We start from the raw sequence: 22,662 nt of genomic DNA, 5'->3' as shown, positions 1-22,662 counted from the left end.
GCTCCTGAGGGCAGATTTGTGTTAGTCACTCCTGTATCTCCGGGTCTCGCAGGGCCGGGGCCCGCTGGGCACCAGGTGACTGGTCTGATCTAAGGAATGAAACTGTCAGCTGCCACCCGGCTCTCAGCAGGGGACCCGGGCCGTGTAAACACTGATGGTGCGGATGGGAACAAGAATTCTGAGACTTGAATGGAGTTGGGAGAAATTCTATTTTTATTCAAAACATAAGCTATAGGTTAGATGGTAGTTGCTATATCAGGAAGTTCTTTTCATAACGGCAAGCTCCGAGCACGACTGTAGAGTTGGTAAAATGTACCTGTAGGACTTCTCCGTTTCTAGGCTCATCCCTGCTTCTTTGAAAGGGGAGTTACCAGAAATTTATAATTCGCGGGATTTAAGTCACTCCCAGGGACAAACATGGACTCCACCGGGAGCTCCAGGCCCATGGAGCCCTGGTGGGCGGGTCCAGGCAGGCATCCGCCCCAGCTGGCCATTGCCTGAGGCCACGCTGTGTGGGAGCAGCGCCGAAGGGGAGAAGTAATTTGCAAAGTAGATAATGCCACGCTTCCGAGTTCTGAGCGACTCGGGACCCCGGTGCACCTCGGTGCAAAGCAGAGATCACCGTTAGCGACGTGGAGGACGGGACCCACCCTCCAGGGCAGCCCGCCCTTACCTGAGCGGACACCACGGGATGGCTGCGTCTCAGTAAGAACAGGAATGACAACGACCGACTATGTGCAGGGCTGCCGTGAGCACATCACGTGATTCAGTCACTTCCCCACCACCCACCCACCGAGCTGCTGTCACTGCCCCACCACCCACCCACCGAGCTGCTGTCACTGCCCCACCACCCACCCACCGAGCTGCTGTCACTTCCCCACCACCCACCCACCGAGGTGCTGTCCTATCTATCTGAGTCCTCCGGCCGTGGGTGGGTGTGGGGCGCCCTCCAGCGCTGGACGGGCAGGGGAATGGAGCGCACCTGGTCATAGCCATTGCTCAGGGAACCCCAAAGCCCAGCAGCAACACTCATCGCTGCCAAAGCGAAGTTGGTAGGACTGGACGCAGGGGCCCGCAGGGGTCCTCCGGCGTGTGAGCGCGTCTGCCTGGGAGGCTGGACTCATTCCCCCACGACGAGGTCTTTCCGGGCTCCGTGCCCCGGGTCCCAGCGCAGACCCCGGCGTCCTGCGGTGGGCGCCGCCCCTCCCCTGGCAGCAGGCGGAGGCGCTGTGCCCCGGGGGTGCGGGTGGGCGCCGCTTCCTGTGGGCACCGGCCTCCGGTCTGTTAGGCGGCTTCCCTACAGGACGCGGTTTCAATCCCAGCCACGAGGCGGCGCAACAGACCGTTCATGCCCTTTTCTCCCTCTTCTGGCAACTCCCTCTAGTCTAGAGGCAAAATGTGCTTCTCCTAGCATTTAATTTCATAAAACATTTACAAATCAAAATTAAAATGATAAATTATCAGAGGGGAGGGGAGTTGCCCAGCCTCCCAGGACGGAATCGCACCTTGCTAGCTTCATACTTGGGCTTGCTGGCACTGCACGCAGTCTGCAAGAGAGTCATTTTTAAGAAAAAAAAAAGGAAAATATTTTGATTTGACCATTCCTTTCTACGCTTTAGAAACTCTGATCACCCCATGTGCAAGCGGCAAATCTTACTAATTAGCCACAGTTGATTGAAGCAAAATTTTAGTAAAAAATAGGACTCTAATTCTACCTCCTTTGATTAAGAGGAGAAACCCGATGAGCCCAGGGCCTTATCGTGGAGGGGCAGTCGGGGTGAGTGCGTCAGGGGTGCGGGAGTGAAGGTAACTGACCGAGCCCAAGCCTGAGGCCATGGCGGGCGGAGCCGGACACCAGGCGAAGCGCGGGGCCGACCCCCCGCCCGCTGCTCAGAGCCCAGGCGCGGCCAGCGGCGCGCTCGGTGAAGGCCGCAGCCGGGTCCGAGTCCGGCCCTGGGATGGCTCCAGAGGCGGCGGAGCGGTCAGCCCGCAGCCCCTGGTCAGCGGCCGCGTTTCCCGGTTTACACTCGGTCAGCGGCGGGGCTGCTCCCTCCGCCTGCAGCCGGCCTGTCCCTGCAGCTCTGGCCGCGCCGGAGGGAGGCCGGAGCGAGCTCGTGTCCACCTGGCTGCCGGGACCCGGCGCGCTGGGAGCCCAGCTCATGTCACGGTGCAGGCAGCCTGGCGGGATGACACGGAGACCCTTGGCCTCCGATGATGTAAAGCCAAGTCCCTCCGTGATGGGGCCTCAGCCCGTCAGTGGAAGGCCCGGCGGGAGAGAAGGCTGACCCCCGGGAGGAGGGACCTGCTCCCGCCGCCCCGCGCCATCCCGCCAGGGCGCACCGCCATCCCCGACGGAGGCGCGTCTTCTCTCCCTGCGGAGCGCTGGCTGTTTCCCGGGCACCCCCCACCCCACCGCGGCACCTAGGCCCCCGGAGCACCCGGCGTGCGGGGCAGTGAGGCTGGGTGCGGACACCCTCCCGCGGGTCCCGCTCCGATCCACGGCTGCGGCTGGGCTTGCGTGGCCTTCGCCGGAGCATCGCCCACTCGCGGCTCCACTGCGTTGCGAGCGCATCTCCGGCAGCAGGAGAGGCGCGCGCGCACAGGTCAAGGCTCTTCACCTTGAATACAACACACATGAAGGAACAGTGTGCCTTGGGGAGGAACGCGGCGGGGTGAGTGCAGACTCGGCCCCTGGTGCTGGTGGCCGCGCAGGTCCCCGCACCTGCCTCCCCTCCCGCCGCAGTTCACAAAGCGGGAAACCTGCCGAGACTTCAGACGGAGCCCCGGAGCGAAACCCACACTGTCCCTCGGGTCACCCACTCGGGCTTGTGTGGGTCACGTGGTGGCCAGGCACCTTGACTCGCCCTAAACCGGAAGAGGGCGACACTGAGCAGGGAGCTGGCCTCCCCCTGGTCTCTCTCCTCCAGCCCTTTCAAGATGGAAGGTTCCTTCTCAGGGAGAATGCAAGGCGTGGAGGTTCTCCCCGGTGACCGCCACCCCCACTTCCGGCCTCTGTGGGCAGGAATCCGCGCTGCCCTGTCCACCCCCGCCCCCCCAAGCAGCCGCTTTGGCCACACGCAGCCTGCCCACCACTGTCCCGACTCATGGCTGCTGACCCCCACCCTCTGGCTCAGAGAACTCCGCCTGCGAACAGGTTAAAGCCCACCTGTGCCTCTGCCGGAGCCTCCCCTGCCCAGGGCACACACCCGCAGGGCCGCCGCCTGCACTGGGTGCGGGCCTCATGTGACTCACTCAGAGGCGGCACAACGGGGTGTAAGTTCTATAACAGAAGCCGAAGGATCACTACCCGCCTATTCCTCCCTAAGAAGTCACACAGTGTATAAACTACTAAGGTAGCCTGCACAGAAATAGAAAGATGCAGTACCTGTATTGCTACCTCATTTGGCTTTAGAAAAAAACACACCTTTCATTGAACAGAAGTGGGAATGGAATGGGCCCTTCTGGGTGAACTGCATCTCTGATGGAATGTCGGGAAAGAACGGATTTCACTTCATGTGCAGTGTTCGTAAGGTGTGACAATTTAACCTTTTCTCTCAGTCAGATGTTGCTGACTTTATGGAGTTCCAAAAATATATATAAAAACAAAGGAAAACTCTGAGGCTGAAAATTGGTAACTTTCCAAATCAGAGATAATCCCATAAATCATTGGTATAACATTTAAAGGTGTTTTTTTCTTTAAAAAAGAGCCAAGCCCGGCTGGCGTGGCTCAGTGGTTGAGCGTCAACCTATGAACCAGGAGGTCACGTTTGCTTTCCGGTCAGGACACATGCCCGGGTTACAGGCTCAATCCACAGTGTGGGGCGTGCAGGAGGCAGCCAATCAATGATTCTCTCTCATCACTGATGTTTCTATCTCTCCCTCTTCCTTCCTCTCTAAAAGCAATAAAAATATACATAAAAAAGGCCAATTGTAGTCACTTATTTTCAATTAAGCTAGTTATTAAGGTATAAAGTCATTTATATAATTTAAAAATACTGTTAAAATATGGTGATGACTAGAGGGAAGAGGGTGGGGGGAGGTGGAGGAGGTAAAGGGAGATAAACGGTGATGGAAGGAGATTTGACTTGGGGTGGTGAATACAATACAATATACAGATGATGTACCATAGAATTACACACCTGAAACCTATCTAATTTTATTAACCAACTAGAGGCCCGATACACAAAATTTGTGCAAGAGCAGGCCTTCCTTTCCCGGCTGCCAGCACCGGACTCCCTCTGGCACCTGGGGCCCGGGCTACCCTCGCAGCCCCGGCTTTGTCCAGAAGGTCATCCAGAAGGACATCCGGTCTAATTAGCATATTACACTTTTATTGTTATACATGTCACCCCAGTAAGTTCAATGAAATAAAAATACTGTTAAAATAATTTAACCTTGTTGCTTTCATACCATTTTATTTTATCACTAGAGGCCTGGTGCACGAATTGGTGCCCAGGTGGGGTCCCTCAGCCTGGCCAGCGATCAGGGCTGATAGGGGCTGCGGGAGGTTGGCTGGCTGCGGGGAGGAACCATGGGAGGTTGGCTGGAGCGGGAGGTTGGCTGTGGGAGTGCACTGACCATCAGGGGGCAGCTCCTACATTGAGCGCCTGCCCCCTGGTGGTCAGTGCGCATCATAGCGACTGGTCGACCAATCGACTGGTCGACTGGTCATTTGGTCACTTAGGCTTTTATACATATAGATAACCTATAGTAGCAGACATATTGTGCCATATTTAGGTGTGTATTTAAGAATAAATAAGCAAACATTTTATAATATGATGCCTACCTCACTTGTGTGAGAGGCGCCCTCGCATTTTCTCTTGCTTGATGTGCTGGTTGGGACCCCCTTACTGGAAGCCATGCCCCCAGAGCCTGCAAGGCTGCCCCTGACAGAGAGAGCTCTGTGCCATCACCAGAGCTCTGTGGAGATCCTCAGCATTTCCACATTTTCTTCAGGCCATTCTTTTTAAAAAATTGAATAATAATTTACATGCAGTGAAATATATAAATTTTAAGGAACAGTTGGCTCAGTTTTGATAAATGCAGGCACTGTATAACTTTCCTAGCAAGCCAAAAAATTCCATCACCCACAGAGGTCCTCTTGCCTCTTCCTAGTTGGTCTCCCTCTGACCCCCACAAGAAGGAATCATTTATCTGATCTCAGTCATCATAGAACCATCATCTGACCTTCTCCGACCATGGTCCCAACTGTGCTTCTGATCCCCTTGCTGGAAGATTCTCCAATTTGTCGAAGTCCTTCTTAAAAATTATTATTTACAATGTGATATGTTAATCCAGATGTAGTTGAAACAATCAAGAAAAATCAATATTATGTTAAAATTTAGGGCAATATCAACCAAACTCCCAGGCCTAAAAACATTGTAAAACTGACTTGCTTTCCTTACAGTTGCACCATTCTAATTTTAGCACAGGCCAGAATTTCATTTTTGTGCTCGCTGAAATTAATCTTGGCTTTGCTTGATGATCAAAATATTCAGTTAATTTTAAGTTTTGTAATCTAACATATTTTAAACCATTCCTCCTTGCTTTGTGTCATTTGCCAATTTTAAATCACATAGTTTACATCTTCATCAAAATCTTGATGGGAACTAGAGAAGAGAGTCCTGGGAGCCGACCCCATGCCTGCAACCTGTGGGGTCTCGTCTTGGCTGCTCTGAGGAGAGGCTCTGTCGGCCTGCCTACCTCCCACTGCTGTGCCCTTGTCCCATGTCTTTCTGTCTGGATCACCTCTTCTCTCTGTCCACGCCTCCACCCGAGGGGATGACACCCGTCCCAGAGCGGAAACACACATCAACATGTGGATGTGCCCACTTCACTGCTCAGGTGGCCCTCTCCCCCACTCAGGTGGCCCTCTCCCCCGCTCAGGTGGCCCTCTCCCCCACTCAGGTGGCCCTCTCCCCCGCACTCAGGAGGCCCTCTCCCCCGCTCAGGTGGCCCTCTCCCCTGCACTCAGGAGGCCCTCTCCCCCCCTCAGGTGACCCTCTCCCCTGCACTCAGGAGGCCCTCTCCCCCGCTCAGGTGGCCCTCTCCCCTGCACTCAGGTGGCCCTCTCCCCCGCTCAGGTGACCCTCTCCCCTGCACTCAGGTGGTCCTCTCCCCCGCTCAGGTGGCCCTCTCCCCCGCTCAGGTGACCCTCTCCCCCGCACTCAGGTGGCCCTCTCCCCCGCTCAGGTGGTCCTCTCCCCCGCACTCAGGTGGCCCTCTCCCCCGCACTCAGGTGGCCCTCTCCCCCGCACTCAGGTGACCCTCTCCCCCGCTCAGGTGGCCCTCTCCCCTGCACTCAGGTGGCCCTCTCCCCCACTCAGGTGGCCCTCTCCCCTGCACTCAGGTGGCCTTCTCCCCCGCTCAGGTGGCCCTCTCCCCCACTCAGGTGGCCCTCTCCCCTGCACTCAGGTGGCCCTCTCCCCTGCACTCAGGTTTGTTATCACCCTACCTCCACGCCATCCTGTCCAAAGTCTGTCACCTCACACGACCTCATCCCATGCAGAGTCTCTCTCCACCTGCTTGCCCTGCACCTTCCTGGTTTGCAAATGCTATCCCTGCTCTTCCTGCTCCTCAGGCTCAGGGGTGGTGGCATCCAGACTCTCCCCGCCGGGCACACAGCCCACCAGCCAATGCCGGGCTCTCCCCTCCAGATCCAGCCAATATTTGTCCATTTATTTCTTTTCTTTTCTTTTTAAAATATGGAATGCTTCACGAATTTACGTGTCATCCTTGCGCAGGGGGGCCATGCTAATCTTCTCTGTATCGTTCCAGTTTTAGTGTATGTGCTGCCGAAGCGAGAACCATTTGGCCATTTCTGAACAGTTCGGCTCCCACGGCTCTGGGTCGGGTCTCTGTCACCTCTTGCATAGATGGTCACGGCAACTCCTACTGGGCCTTCCTCGGGCCTGTTTCCCAGGCAGCAGGAAGGATGGCATTTCCCAAACTGCTCTCAAATAGGTCACCTTCTGCCCAAGGCCTGCAGTGGCCTCACTTCACAGCACCACCCAGTCTGCACCGAGTCTCCACGCCTGCCTCCCCTCTTCCCCATTGCTCTGCCTGGCTCCTGCCTCCCAGCACCGGGCTTCCAGGCTTCCGGCCCTCCTTCCACCTCTCCCCCTTTCTTCCCCTCTCCAGTCTGCAGGGCTCACTCCCACCCCTTCCTCACTCCCTCTCCAGTCTGCAGGGCTCACTTCCCCCTCCCCCTCCAGGCTGCAGGGCTCACTTCCCCCTCCCCCTCCAGTCTGCAGGGCTCACTTCCCCCTCCCCCCTCCAGTCTGCAGGGCTCACTCCCCCCTCTCCCCTCCAGTCTGCAGGGCTCACTCCCCCCTCCCCCCTCCAGTCTGCAGGGCTCACTCTGCCCTCCCCTCTCCAGTGTGCAGGGCCCCGCCTCTCCAGTCAGCACTGCATCAGGACCAGCTCCATCCTCCTTCTTCTGAACCTGCTTCCTTTGTTCATGGCACTATGCCCTTCACACGTTGCATGTTTATTTTTCATTTTCCTCCTTTGGAGTTTAAGCTCTGCATGTGCTGGTATTTGCTGTAAAATACTGTATTCTCAGTGGCTGAAATAGTCCCAGGAGGTACAAAACACAGCAGGAACTTAATAAATAACTGTGAATGGATTAAGTAGGTGGATCCCACACAGAACCAATTGTTAGGGGAAAAAACTCAAATCCAGTGTACTTTTAAGAAGCGGGTGCTAGGTTCCAGTCAAGATGGCGGCATAGGTAAACTCAGTACTCGCATCTTCCCACACCACACAAAAATTACAACTAAAATACAGAACAATCATCATTCAGAACCTGCAATCTAACTGAACGGAAGTTCTGCAACTGGGGAATTAAAGAAGAAGCACTGAGACTGGTAGGAGGAGACTGGTAGGAGGGGTAGAGATGTGGGGGGAACTGCTGAACCATGGGTCTGACACCCATGTGTGGAAGATTTAAAATCAGAAAGCAAATTTTGGCTGTGGAAGTTTCCCTGAGGAATGAGGGGGTCCCTGCTCCAAACCAGCCCCTTCCCCTCCCCGCCAGCTCAGGATTCCAGTACCTCGAAGAGAAGTCCCCACAACTTCTGGCTGTAAAAACCAGCGGGGAGTGTGACTTAGTGAATGGAGGCTGCTGGAGTCCCAGGCAGTTCCTCTTAAAGGGCCTGGAATCACTCCCTCAGAGCTCCAGCTTGCAAGGAACCTGGGACATTTGGGGAGGAACTAACTTGCCTGGAATCAGGGCAAGAGCTGGAGGGGCAGCTTTCTCCAAGACAGAGGCCTAGCAGAGGCCACTGTTCCTTTGCTGAGCCCTCCCTGTCACAGAGCTGACAGTCAAGGCTCCATATCTGAATCTCCATCAATCTGGCTCACACTTTTAACCTGCCTGGTGATTCCCTGAGGCCCTGCCCCTCCCTGCTTGCAGGCTCACCCAAGCTATATCCAGTGGCGTTTCCATACAACTGGCCTCTCTTGCCTCATGCTCCAGACTTTCCTAAAATCTCTCAAACAAGCAGCAGCTGGCCTAAGCATGCCCTGTACCTCTCAGTAAGTGGCCCCAGGCCCAGCTCTGGTGGCAGCCTGCCCTGGTTCATGGCTGGGCCTCTCCTGGGCACCTCCAAGTCCAACATAAGTAGCAGCCATCTGAAGACTGCTTTCCAGCTCAGGCAGGGTACAGTAAGTGGTTGACTTTGTACTTCCCAGTGCACCAGTGGTCACTTCAACCACATCAGATTACAACTGTACCACCTCCACGAGTGACACAAACTGTAGAGAGCACCTGGGAAGGCACATAGGCATTTCTTTAATTATTGTCAGCTGAATCAGTGGCATTGGCAGAGCCACGTCCTGGAAACATAACTTGCCAGAGGCAGGTGTGTTGTCAGCCTGACCTTCAGCTCAGGCACCAGGAGGTGGGTTTCATTATCTAAATTCAGCCAAGCACCAGGAACAAACACGATGATTATCCGGGCCCACCCAGAAGTGACGATTACAAAGAAGCCACAAGAATGCACATAATCTCCTATGTCTTGGGCTTTAGTAAAACATCCTGGTATTTTGCTGTATGAAATAAATGCGCTGTATCGGCTCTGGGTCACTGTCTCTCCATCAGAGGACAGCTGTCCCACCCGGCCCCAGCTTTTTCCTTCTATCTCTGTGTCTGTCTCTTCTTTCATTTTCTCAATCCCCAGCCGCCCCTACTCAGGAACCAGACCACTCTCTAGCCACGCTGGATGTAGAAAAGAGAGAAATATTTATAACAAACAAGGGGTGGACTCGGTGAGCACCAAAGCCCCCACTGTAACAAGGCCTGCTCCATAGGGTTGGCTCCTACACAGCAGCTCTTCCACTGTAGTCGCAGCTGATCCTTGCTACTGATTGGCCTGGGGGTCAATTCCTCCCAGTGACACCAACATAAATCAAGGCTCAACTACAATATGACAGTGCACACAGCTCACACAGGGGTGCACCTGGAGTGCCCAGATCAGGTGACAGGGGAGGCTGAGCCACTGGGCCCTCCAGGACATCTACTACACAAGGCCACTGTACCTAGTTTGGGAGATTTAGCAGATCTACCTAATACATAGAAACAAACACAGAAAAGCAGCAAAATGTGGAGACAAAGAAACATATCAAAGAGAATCCCAAACAAGATAAATCCAAAGAGGCCTACACCAAGACACATGATAACTAAAATGCCAAAGGTTAAAGACAAAGAGAGAATCTTAAAAGCAGCAAGGGAAAAACAGTTAGTTACCTACAAAGGAGTGCCCATCTGACTGTCATCTGATTTCTCAATAGAAACTTTGCAGGCCAGAAGGGAGTGGCAAGAAAATATTCAAAGTGATGAAAAGCAAGGACCTACAACCAAGATTACTCTACTCACCAAAGCTATCATTTAGAATTGAGGGTCAGATAAAGAGCTTCACAGATAAGAAAAAGCTAAAGGAGTTCATCACCACCAAACCAGTACTACATAAAATATTAAAGGATCTTCTTTAAGAATAAGAAGAGAAAAAAAAATCAAGAATAGGAATAATAAAATAGCGGTATATACATATCTATCAACAATTGAATCTAAAATTCAAAATAAATGAACAAGCAGAACAGAAACACAACATTTTGACAGTTGCCAAATGGGAGGGGTGTGGGGGGATGGGTGAAAAAGGTGAAGGGATTTAGAAGTACAAATTAGTCATAGCCCATGGACACAGACAATAGACAGGTGAAGGCCTGGGATGGGGTGGGAGCGGGTGGATGGGGACAAAGGGGGGAAAATGGGGGACATCTGTAATTCTCTCAATAAAATAAATTAAAAAATAAAATATATCGAGGTAAAAAGGGCGCTAAAATGAAAAACATTCAAAAAGTTAAAACTTTGCTATGCATTTTTATAGCCTCTAAATTAGAATTGGGCATCAAAAAGTTTCCCTCAGGAGCATCTGTAACAGGAGACAGGGTAGGCAGGGCTCTCTGATCGTCAGGCCCTGCAGAGGAAGTTTGAGCCACCTGTCGAGGTCCACACACATCCAACAACACAAGGGGAGGACGGAAGATGGAGCAGCAGACAGACGCAGGGTCTGATGGTGTTTAAATGGCACAGGAAGAGCCCGAGGAAGTCTTTCTCTTTGGCCCTTCAGGAGAGAGAGGCTTCCAAAGAATAAGGCATCTGCTGAGGGGAGACCCAGCGTTTATTTGACTCTAGTTCCACATAAATTCTCCAGATCATTTTGATTTTGTTAACACGTAGGGAGAAAACCATAAATATTGCGTACAGCAAGACCTTAGACTTTACAGAGAAACAGTGATGGTGTCTTTCTACCCATCTCGAAGCACTTGCCTTGAACAGGTTGATGTTGCTGAGGATGCTGAAGTTCATGTCCACGGCGAGGGCTGACTGCATGGCGGTGGGCAGGGCCTCGAGCAGGTCCGACTCGTCTTGGTAAAGGTGAACACATCCACCCACAGGGTAGAATAGTTAATGGAAAACATCAGCCAAGTATGAGGGAAAACAAAACTGAACAAAATGCCAACTCTTTCTCTAAGTAGAGAGTGGCATCAAATTCTATGCTCATGACGCCTACTGGCCACACTGCCCAACCCAGAGGCACCATGACCTTACTGTGGATGATGTAACAGTTCTGAATAAACCAGAACCTGTGTTTGCTGAAACTTTAAATACAGTTAAGTGGCCACGGGGCAACGTCTAGTGAACAGACAGGCGGGGGTGGGATAGTCTAGTTCCTGTTGTCTGAACCTGAGGATCAGGCAGCGCAGGGGTGGGTGGGTGATGGCAACCTCTACGGGCGCCTGAAGGCTCAGGGCTCTGTCCTCCTTATGTGACCCTGTGGCAACCCTAAGGGTACGCTCTCATCCCTGCTCTGTGGAAAGAGGGAACAGAACAGAACAATGCTCAGAGGCTGCTCAGAGGCATCACTGGGGGTGGCTCCGTGGGGAACGGGCCCTAAAGAAGAAATGTGGCGATGAAATTCCAGTTACTGCTGTTTCCTTGCTTATCCACTCGGTGAAGAACGTGGCTATATGGACAGGTTCCTACCTGTGAATGAAATGATGGGCTGGTAGAATGTTCCATAAACAAAACCACCCATTCTCGTGTGTAGTATGCTACCAGTTTCTGAGAGTTATTGTTTTTGACATTTTCTTATAACTATTTAGAACAATCGCTGTGTTATATCCTTATACTAGAGGCCCGGTGCACAAAAATTTGTGCACTCGGGGGGGGGGGGGGTCCCTTAGCCCGGCCTGTGCCCTCTCAAAGTCTGGGACCCCTTGGGGGATAACCACCTGCTGGCTTAGGCCTGCTCCCCGGGGGATTGGGCCTAAGATGGCAATCAGACATCCTTCTGGCAGCCCGGCAGCCCTCCCCCACTTGCCAGCGTAGAGCAGACCTAAGCTGCAGTTGGACATCCTTAGCGCTGCTGAGGAGGCAGGAGAGGCTCCCACCACCACTGCTGTACTGGCAGCCATCAGCCTGGCTTGTGGCTGAGCAGAGCTCCCCCATGTGGGAGCTCACTGACCACCAGAGGGCAGCTCCTGCATTGAGCGTCTGCCCCCTGGTGGTCAGTGTGTGTCATAGTGACCAGTCATTCCCAGTCTTTCTGCTGTTAGGGTCAGTTTGCATATTATCCTTTTACTATATAGGATAGAGGCCTGGTGCACGGGTGGGGGCCAGCTGGTTTGACCTGAAGGGTGTCCCGGATCAGGGTGGGGGTCCCCACTGGGGTGCCTGGCCAGTCTGGGTGAGGGGCTGAGGGCCGTTTTCAGGCTGGCAGGCGACTGAAGCTCCCAGCCTCTCTCCTTTTTTTTTTTTTTTTAAATTCTGGGATTTATTTACCTTCTATAATTGAAACTTTGTTGCCATCACTGGAGCTGAGAGCGGCCTGCTAAAAGCAGGTATCTGGGGTTTGTTTAGCTTCTATAATTGAAACATTGTTGCTTTCGGAGCTCAGAGCTGGGCTGCGGCAGGCGGGGAACCTTGGCTTCCTCCATCACTGGAGCAAGCAAGCCTCCTGCTCGCTTCAGTTGTGTGGCTGCTGGCCGCCATCTTTGTTGGCGGTTAATTTGCATATCGCCCTGATTAGCCAATGGAAAGCATTGCGAAGGTACAGTCAATTACCCTTTTATTAGATAGGATTGCTTCCAGTGTTGGTTCTAAATATGAAGACCCCTTCTATAAAGCATAGCCCCTTGTCTCGGGAGGGTTGTGTTCCGTTCCCTAGGCGGGAGTGGTGCCCCGGAGAAGAGAGGGGAGCTGCCAGCAACCGCACTTCCCCCAGAGGGAGGGGGTGGTCTCGGCCTTCAGATTCAGGGAGAGGCTCTGCGGGCAGAGAGGGGGAGGGAGCGCAGTGTCCTACTCTAACCAGCGGCTCTTACCTGCTCCCAAGAACCTCTGATGGAGAATGGCAGTGTGATTTGCACTTAAACACTTTTTTTGCTTCTCAGTGGCACTAACTCCCCCATTTTATATGGGAGGGAACAAACTAAGAGTTGAATCTGGTTATTGTCAACGAGCACATCACCTTCTGCTTTATGTCGTCTCATCATGACTGTGATGCAGCATCCGCCTAACAGTCTCCCAGGACCTCGCGGGTCTCTGCAAGGCGGTGCCCTGCGCAGCCGCCCGGAGCTGGTTTGAGTGCTGCGCTCGGAGGAGGCAGTGGTGGCCCAGGGTCCTCAGGGGCCACGCAGGGATCTGCTGGCTCTTGAGCCCTTGGCCAACGTTTTCAGTTGGGGGCCCCCATTCCCTGTGTCCTAAGCGGGGTTGAAGGCACCCAATTTCCCAAATGCTATGAGGCAATGCGGGTGGCACCTGTTCCCTGCTGCTGCGGAATGAAATCAGTGTTTCTCTCCCGGGATCTGCAGAACCAGTAAGCAGGGGCTGGGTAGTTAAGAAAAAACACACGAAGGCCCTGGCCCGTCAGTGACACCTTAGAGGTCACTGAGCTGTCTCCCAACCTCCTGCTCCAGGCCGGTGGCTTCCCCGCGCCCCCCTGAACGTCCGTCACAGGACACGGTGGGGGATGTAGGAACTTGCCCCGCTTACCCAGCATCCTCTCAGAGTGCACCCCTTACCCAGCATCCTCCGAGAGTGTCCGCTTACCCAGCATCCTCTGCGCGTCCCACGTGTACTCATACCAGGCCCGGACGCGGGCCCGCACTCGCCTGGGGATGGCGTAGGAGTGCATGTAGGTGACGGCGCGATCCAGGCTGGCCCGGAAGTTGTTCTGCGCAGCCGTGGCGGCTCCGATGACATCGCGCATCTGGAAGCAGAGCCGGGTCAGCCGGCCCGCACCCCAACTGGACTTCTAACCCGATTCTGGTCCGGTTCCCAGCGCTGACATAAATCCCTGGGCAGGTCCTCACCCGCACGAACAGTGCGCTGTGTTTTCTCCCGCGGGCGGCGGGCGCGGGGACCAGCCGCGTGAAGGGCGTGGCCGCGCGCAGTCCTCTGCCGTGCGCACTGCCGCCAGGAGGCGGGTGGTTTGAAACCATCCCCCGCGTGCGCGCCAGGAGTGCAAGCCCAGCCGGCTCCCCGGGCGGCCTGGCTGGTCTGTTTGGGGGTCTCCCTGAACCCCCTCTTCGATTTCCCGTGGGTCGGGGCTCCAGGCCCCTGGGCCCGCAGCCTTGGCTTTCCTGGGCGGCGCCCACAGCGGAGCCGGCCCCACCCCGCTCCAGGCGCCGGGCAGACGCTGCACGTGCAGACCCCGCCGCAGCACCGGGCGCTGCCAGCTTCTGTGCGGGCGGTGGGCTCCCCGAGACCCCGCGGGTGAAAGCCGACCTTAGGCCTCACACAGACAGTGCAGCTGGACTCTCACAGAGGGAAGCCAGCGGCGGAAACTGGCGTTGATGGGGGGCTTAGCAGGGGCGGTGAAGAGGGGGCCCACTTCCACCCGCACTGGCCGGGCTCAGTCCTCCTCGCAGCCCAGCCTTTCCTGCTCAAGGAGAAATGGCTCCTCCCTGAGGTCGGCTCAAAGGGCTGTTCTGGGACGCCTTCCTCACATGCCATTTCAGGATCATAGGCTCGCCCTGGCTGGTGTGGCTCAGTGGGTAGAGCATCGGCCTGCGGACTGAAGGGTCCCAGGTTTGATTCCAGTCAAGGGCACGTGCGGGGGTTGCGGGCTAGGTCCCCAGCAGGGGGCGTGCAGGAGGCAGCCGATCAATGATTCCCTCTCATCACTGATGTTTCTATCTCTCTCTCCCTCTCCCTTCCTCTTTGACATCTATCTATCTATCTATCTATCTATCTATCTATCTATCTATATCTATCATCTATCTATCTATCTATCTATCTATCTAAAGAATTCTTAGGCCCTTGTACTTGTCAGCTCTGAGCAGCTGTGCAGGAGTCAACTGGACATATGCGCCTCAGCCGGACTTACCCCCAGGGTCTCTTCCCAACGTTCCGCAGCGGCCTCCTTCCCTCACTCCTTTCTCCAAGCTGCTCTTGACAAATGGTGACCATGACCCAGCCCTCGGAGGCTGGGTTGGGAAATTTAATAGAGTTTTAAATTGGGAACCAAGTTCCATTAAAAGCATTATCGAGCCGTGTTGAAGGCCCAGCACTGGCAGCGACAGGAATCTGAGTGGCTCATGCGCTGGGTTTGTTGGTGCAGGAGTTGAGTTTGACCCAAATCCATCCTGTGCTCCAGGTGAGGGAGGGTGTGAGGCGTGAGGGGGAGTGTGGGTCTCTGGGGTTGAAGGGTAGAGGCCTGCAGTAAACTGTGGCATGTCTTGGTTATAGGTGGGTTGTGAACGAGCCATGCTTCTGTCCAGGCCCTCCTAGGTGTGTGTCCAGCTCTCATCACCTTTGCTCACGAAGAGAGTTCAAGGCACAGCCTCCACCTCCTGCCTCAGTCTTGCCCTGGGGCTCTGGTTCTGCATTTCCAGCAGCGAGGCATTTCTTCCCATTCCTGTCGGAATCTCAGTCAACAGAAAGGCAGGTGGGGTGGTGTGTACGCACCGCTTCTCAAACCTCCCGTGCACAGGAACCACCCGAAGGTCTTCTTACAGTAAAGACGACCGCTCCTTGGGTCTTGGCCTGCATCCAGCCTGAATCTGACTTTCCCAGGAGATTCTGCTGCTGGTTGAGGATACATCTGAGTAGCAAGAATACAGTGGGGCCTTGACTTACGAGTTTAATTTGTTCCGTGACGGAGCTTGTAACTCAAATTACTCGTATGTCAAATCAATTGTGAACGAGTGAGACACGTGATGCTGGGCTGATGTTGTGGCGTTCACTGTGACATTCACTGCGCCAACTAGTGGTGGGGTATCTGAAGCTGGCTCGTAACCCGAATTTTAGCTCGCAACTCAAAGCAAAAAATCGGCCGAGAGACGGCTCGTATCTCGAAAAACTCGTTAGTCGGGACACTTGTAAGTCAAGGCCCCACTGTACTGACGTGGAGCCAGACCGTGTTGAATCTTGTAAACATTGCCTTGGACATAGAGAGTGCTGAGCACATGCTGGATTCTGCTGTTAGTACCAATCGTACGTCACATGGCTGCAGCTTATGACTGCATACATTACACATGTGACTCTGAATTGTACTTCTCTCGAAACCTACCTGTGACTTCCAATCATCCCAGCCACTAAGGTTCTCTTTCAGACACACAGCTGTTAACTGCTTGGTGTTCATCTTCTCAAACCCAAATGCTTTCCACAGCCTCCCTCCTCTCTGTTACCAGGCTCAGGCTGGAGTTGCCCTATTCCCGTGTAATTGCATTGACCATGCTTTTTATTTTCTGTATTTTGATGCTTTGATATATGGGGACCACCCCTTCCAGAGTTAGGTAATTCCTGGAGTTGGCAAAAAACTATCCGGGGTGTGCACCTTCCAGTGCAGACTGACCAGTGTGAGCCTTCCTTTCTGGGCACTCACAGCCCCTTCACTGTTCGCCTGCCTTCCTCACCCCAGGGCGGGGCCAGACTATTAGAGGCAGCTCTCACTCCCCAGAGCCACAATATCACCTGACTCCTAACCCCACTTCCCTGCTCCCACCCTGGCCCTGCCTCCTGCAGCCATCTGTGTGACCCGTCCTCTGGGATCTGTTTGTAAAACGATGTTTTGATGCCAATTGCATCCTGGTCTGTTGGCCTCACCTTACCTAAGTAATAATAAAACCTACATTTCAAAAAGTACCACCCCTCCAATTTATGTTATATTTTGGTTAACCTTTCTTTCTTTCATTCTTTCTTTTTTTCTTTCTTTCTTTCTTTCTTTCTTTCTTTCTTTCTTTCTTTCTTTCGGTAATTCAATTCTTTATTAAGGAAATTTGATTCTTTTGTTACAACTTTTTAGATTTGTGTTTGCAAACATTTAACATGGGGGTGGGAAGGAGAAACCAAGAACAACCCACACCACCCTTTATCTTCCCCAGCTTCTGGCAGAAGCAGGACCTAGAATAGGGCTCCAGCCGAAACCGGTTTGGCTCAGTGGATAGAAAGGCCTGCGGACTGAAGGATCCCAGGTTCGATTCCGGTCAAGGGCATGTACCTGGGTTGCGGGCACATCCCCAGTGGGGGATGTGCAGGAGGTGGCTGATCGATGTTTCTCTCTCATCGATGTTTCTGACTCTCTATCTCTCTCCCTTCCACTCTGTAAAAAATCAATAAAATATATTTAAAAAAATAGAATAGGGCTCCAGACAGGGGTTTTCACTTGAACCTTGCCTGGCTCACGCTCTGGGCCCTGAAATGCCTTCATAACCTGGGAACCGGGCTCTGGATGGCGTTGGGGAAGCTCTGAGTCGCTGCCTCCTAGACTGTGTTGGGGAACAGCTGGGTCGCCTTCTCTTGAACAGTGTTGGGGGATCACTGGGTCGCCTTCTCGCGGACAGCGTCGGGGGAGGCCTGGACTGCAGCTACCCAGACTGCAGTGGAGAATTCCCAGGCTCGGCCTGCTGGGCAGCGTTCTTCCAGGAGCCTTGTGCTTGAGTTGGCGGTGATAGCGAGCCAAGTTCATGATCATCTCGGACACATCCTTTCGGTAAGGAGGCCGACCCAATAGCAAGATCTCAGCCTCGCCTTCAGGGTCCCGCTGATGAATGCGAAGCAGCGTCGGCGACACACACTCGACGTGCGGAATGTGCTCTCTGCCGGCCGAAGATCTTCCACCAGCCTCGACTCGAGGTGACCTGTCTGCGGGCTCTTGGGGTTCTCCGTGTGCAACCAGGAGTGCTGCTTCGCGGTCACCCAGCACCGGAATGGCGCCCCTCCCTGCTGCTCCGGTTGCACGAGTGTGGGAAAGGCTTGGCGGTGGCCACGCTGCGGTGGGCCACGTGGAGGTGCTGCTGTAGATGCAAGTGGCCTGGCTACGGCCTGGCTAATCTTTCTTGAATCTCTTCTTTGTTCAAAATCCTCCCCTGGCCGACTTCCCATTGCTTTTAGGATAAAGTCAGTATCTTTGCCTGAACATTCAGAGCCTTAAACCAGCTCATCCCTACACACACCGCTAACCTCAGTCACAAGTGTCCCTTCCTCCATCCTTCTGGTACCTGTTCTACTTCCCAAGCACAGCCTGTGCTCATCACTGCCCATCAGATGGACGAAACCACCCACCTGTAAATACCGACTCTTACCTGCTTTTTAAGACGTTTCAACGAATTCTCCTCCAAGGAACCTCCTGGGAAGCACCCCCTTTCTGAGCGAATACAGAGTTTTCCAACTTCCCTCTGGTCTTAAGGAGGGCAAGTCCTTGCCACGCATGGAGATAGGAGTGGAGTGTTGACCATGGGTGGTCAGCTTAAGGTGTCATAGAGAATAGTGCTTATTGTTAAGTTTTGTTACAGCACGGGTTTTATTCACACCACGGTGAGTGAGGTGAGCGGGAATACCACTCTGTGATATTCTTTGACTCTACCCAGCACACGGATCTCAACATGGCTTTTTACTCTCAAATGTGCAGTGTGAAGTACCTTCCGAGAGGTGTAACTTCTGCAGATGCTCTGCTGTTGAGCCTTTTGTTTCTTGTGAATCTGGGAATCCGCGAAGATATTGGGCTCTGTCTCTTGCAAATGCCAACCACCTCGCAATAGTTACTTTGCATCTGCTTTGCTTTCCTTCGAGACTGTGGCTCCTTGAGAACAAAGACAGGAGCTGCCACAATGAACACTGATGAACCGATGGCTTCTTAATTAAGTTAATTTGGGCGGCATTTGCTGACCTCCCCATTATATGACCTCTGAAGTGGATTTTAAGTCCCCCCCCTTTTAAAAAATATGTACTTTTATTGATTTGAGAGAGAAAGGAAGGGAGAGGGAAAGAGAGAGAGAAGCATCAATGATGAGAGAGAATCATCAATTGACTGCCTCCTGCATGCCTTCTGCTGGGGATCTAGCCCGCAATCCGGGCATATGCCTTGACCTGGAATCCAACTGTAACCTCCTGGTTTATAGATCAACCCTCAACACCAACCCATGCTGGCCAGGCTAGCCTGGGTCAATGGCAATACTTGATGTTTAAGTAAAAGGTTTTGGGGGAGCTCAGGTAAAAGTAGGAAGTTACTTTGGAAACATGCCTTTCTCTGTGAGTCTAACCCAACGCTCTGTGCACACAGGTCCCCAATAGACTTGATGCTTTGAAAACAGAAAGGCCCATCCCAACCTCCTCTGATTCACGAACGTAGATGAGGGTTAGTTTGAAAAGAGCACCACACAGATTCTGATTTTTCCCGTGAAGTTGACAGAGGTGCACACGCTTTCCCAGTGACAGCATCATGTACCTGGTTTTCTCATCTTGACTGACCTGACCAATCAAGCTGGAGACCACGAAAACTCCCAGGAAAAAGTTCAGCAGCTGAAACACAATTTCGAATAAAGTTTGTGGTTCTGGAAGACCCCCAATGGTAATCAAACTTCGGACTGCCCAGTAATAACATCTCAGATACCTGAGAAAAGAGAAAATACACATTTTGCTTTCTACTCTAACATTAAAATATCACTGTGCTTGGGAACATAGATCACCACCACATTATAACACACATCCTCCTGATCAAGATTTCTTTCCACGGCAGCATTGGGAAGTATCACATGTTCTAATGTCAACTTCTTCTTCTTCTTATTTTAAACTAGTGCCCTGGTGCACGGATTCGTGCACATTGAAAGGAAATTAATTAGAAGGTGGCTGATAGGGTGGGACTGGGCGAGATGGGTTGGACACACCCTGGAGCCAACCTCCTGCAGTCCCTCCTTGGCTGGCTGCACCTGGGGCGGCCGTGTGGCTCAAAGGGTGTCTGCAGAGTGAGCGGGGTCCCTCCAGCAGGTGGGGTCCCTCGGCCTGGCTTGCAGGGATCAGGCTGAAACTGGCTCTCCGATATCCCCCAAGGGGTCCCAGATTGCGAGAGGGCAGTTCTCAGGTGACACACCCTGGAATCGGACTCCCTCCTCTCTGGTTTCGGGGTGCATCACCTGAGAACCGCCGCTGCCAAGTCACCACAACTTGGCAGCTCCTGTGTTGAACATCTGTCCCCTGGTGGTCAGCACACATCATAGCTACTGGTTGGACGGTTGGATGGTTGCTTAGCCTTTTATATATAGAGATATTTTGCTCTGGCCAGTTTTGCTCAGTGGCTAGAGTGTCGGCCCATGGAACAAAGAGTCTTGGGTTAGATTCTTGATCAAGGGCATGTACTTCAGTTGCAGGTTCCATCCCTGGAACCTGTGGGAAGCAACTAATAGATGTTTGTGTGTCTCTCTCTTTCTCTCACTCTCTCCCCCTCCCTCCCTTGTACTCTCTCAAAAAATCAATGGGAAAATATCCTCGGGTGAGGATTAACAGAGACATTTTTAAAAAATTGATAAAGAGAAAGAGAGAGAGAGAGAGAAACATGGATCAGCTGCGTCCTGCATGCCCCCTTCCAGGGATCTAGCCTGAAACCTGGGCAAGTGCCCTGAGCAGGAATTGAACCAGTGACCTTTCAGTGCACAAAGGACACCCAACCAACTGAGCCACCCAGCTGGGGCTAATGTCACCTATTGATAAACGTTGTGAAATGATGCAACAAACCCAAGGAGGGTGTCTACTAAGCGGTTCCTCTTATCTCTTGCTGCAAAACAAATCACTCCAAAATGTGCTGCTATAAACCAACAACTATCTCGTTAGGCTCATACTCTGTGGCCCAGGCACTCATGCCAAGCCAGCAGAGATGGGTCCTCTGTGCCCGTGAGGAGTGGGCCCCGGGGGGGCGGGGTGCTGGAGAGAGCTGGAAAGACTTGACTGAGGCCAGGTGTCTGGGCCTGGATCCTGTGCCTTGCTTGTTCCTCTGCTCTGTCTGCTTGGAGCGCTGGGAGGTACTAGCAGACACAGACTGGTCTCCGCCCCGGCTCCTGGGTCAGTGCTCCTGACACCTGTGATTTCCTGAGCGACAGGGGTGTTTCTTTGTCCTAAGGTGGGCTCCTGGATGAGGCTGGTCACTGGAAGGATCACGCCATGATTAGAAGCTTGGAATGTTCTTTAAAAATTTTTTTTGAAGGCTTTAAATTTCATTTCATTTTTATTGATTAATTTTTAGAGAGAGAAAGGGGAAGGGAGGGAGAGAAAGATTCATTTGTTGTTCCCTTGATTCATACATTCGTTGGTTGATTCTTGTATGTGCCCTGACTGGGGATTGAGCCTGCACCTTTGGCGTATGGGGACGATGCTCTAAAGTAACTGAGCTACCTGGCCAGGGTGAAGCTTGGAATTTTCACCAGATCTAGAAAGAAATCACTCATTTTGAAATTCAATACCTTTTGAAGGACTTGAGTTGTGGGTTTTTTGTTTGTTTGTTTTTGTAACTTGGCAGATATAGGAAGAGAAAGGCAATGAGTCATTGGTAGGTTGGAAACCACTGTGCCAAGAGGGTGAAGATGCCATCACTGCAATTTCTTCCAGCAGCTTCCTTGGGCTTAGTGCTATCACAGTGAACTTGGATGTTAAAGAGAACCAGCTTGAAGAAGTATGGGATGAATTTTATGGATTGCGTTTTAACTTTCAAATTTATCATTTCCTGTTACCTGCACCTATGTGTCTTTTTAAATTAAGGAACTTTATTTTTAAATCTTTCTTGTTGAAAGTATTACATATGTCCCCTCTGCCCCACTGACCTCTTCTAGCCCGTCCCGCCCCCACACCAGGCCCTCATCACCCTCTGGTCTGTGTCCCCTGAAGCCGATACTGCCCAGCAGTGGGGAGGGCCGGCTCCCCTCCCTCTGTGACCCGCTCCGACAGGTGTCGGGACTCCCGTGCCCTCCTCCGTCACCCGGTGCGAGCAGGGACAAGCATGTGAATTACTCTCTCGTTTTCTTGTTTTCCATGTTAAATACCACTCCCCTGTGCAGCTCAGGCGCTGGCTTACACTATTGTGTGTATGAATAGTCTGTGTGCTAATTGGAGGTTTTCTGCCCTGATGCCCTGGGATTTGAGGATTCTTTTCTGTCATGTCTTATATCCAGACATGCACAACCAAAGGTAAGATTTGTAACTTAATTAGGTGGTATCTTACGGATATTCTAGGATTAGCTAGTGACCCAGTGCTTCCGCCTCCCTCTGCTCAGGGAACTCTGCAGCCTGGTGGTCTGATTGCATCTGAAGGGGCCGCGTGTCTGGGTAAAGGCTGGTCTACCTGGGCTTTGGCCAGGGTCTGAGCTGAAGTATCTGGGGGACTCCAGGGAGACGCCCTCACGGGCCTGGGCCTGCGTCTCCTGTGAGAGACGGGGCTGTTACCCTCGGCTTCCCCAGCCCCGGGCGGGCAGCAACCCTTCCTCACGTCCTCCGCCGTCGTCCCCAGGGGAGCCTGGCGCTCCCCTTTCCTGTGAAGATCCGTGTGCTAGGCATCGGGGCTTAGGGTGCGCTGAGAGCTTTGGGCATATTGGGGAGTTTATGTCAGAAGAGAAATAAATATATGTATTCAGGGGAACCAGGGAACCTTACCTGGTCATGCTTTCCCTTGGCTAAGCCCTGTCCTTGCCCCTGAGCTTTCTAAGGCAGGATGCCCTCTCACCATACAAATGGAAGGGACTTCTTGTATCCTCTTGAAGCGCACGGTGTCAGTCTGGTGAGGGTTCACAGGGCAGCAGCAAACTTGGTTCTATTTTAAATGTGCCCAGCGCCGACTTAGGTCACAGTCTGCCGCCTGGTCCTCGTGAGGGCAAAGTTTACCAGCCCAGTGGCCT

General features: G+C 53.0%; 1 protein-coding gene and 1 non-coding gene across 2 annotated transcripts in view; both read right to left on the bottom strand.

Annotated features, from left to right (window-relative positions):
• Positions 1 to 22,662, bottom strand: part of CNGB3 (cyclic nucleotide gated channel subunit beta 3) — a 67,182-nt gene that overhangs the window by 18,671 nt on the left and 25,849 nt on the right. The window contains exons 9-11 of the mRNA XM_070392713.1: positions 19,256 to 19,397; positions 13,613 to 13,772; positions 10,832 to 10,929 (exon numbers count right to left, since the gene is read on the bottom strand). Of these exons, the coding sequence (XP_070248814.1) occupies positions 10,832 to 10,929; positions 13,613 to 13,772; positions 19,256 to 19,397 (400 nt within the window). The remainder of the gene's footprint in view (positions 1 to 10,831; positions 10,930 to 13,612; positions 13,773 to 19,255; positions 19,398 to 22,662) is intronic.
• Positions 6,699 to 6,807, bottom strand: LOC138993594 (U6 spliceosomal RNA). The gene has a single exon (XR_011468310.1). It is a non-coding gene; the product is annotated as a U6 spliceosomal RNA (small nuclear RNA).

This window comes from Myotis yumanensis, unplaced genomic scaffold (genome assembly GCF_028538775.1).
Source record: "Myotis yumanensis isolate MYYU_CA2020_CCGP unplaced genomic scaffold, mMyoYum1.0.hap1 SCAF_15, whole genome shotgun sequence".
NCBI classification, from domain to species: Eukaryota; Metazoa; Chordata; class Mammalia; order Chiroptera; family Vespertilionidae; genus Myotis; species Myotis yumanensis.
Note: the sequence above shows the minus strand (reverse complement) of the source record. Positions and strands in the feature narration are given on the sequence as shown.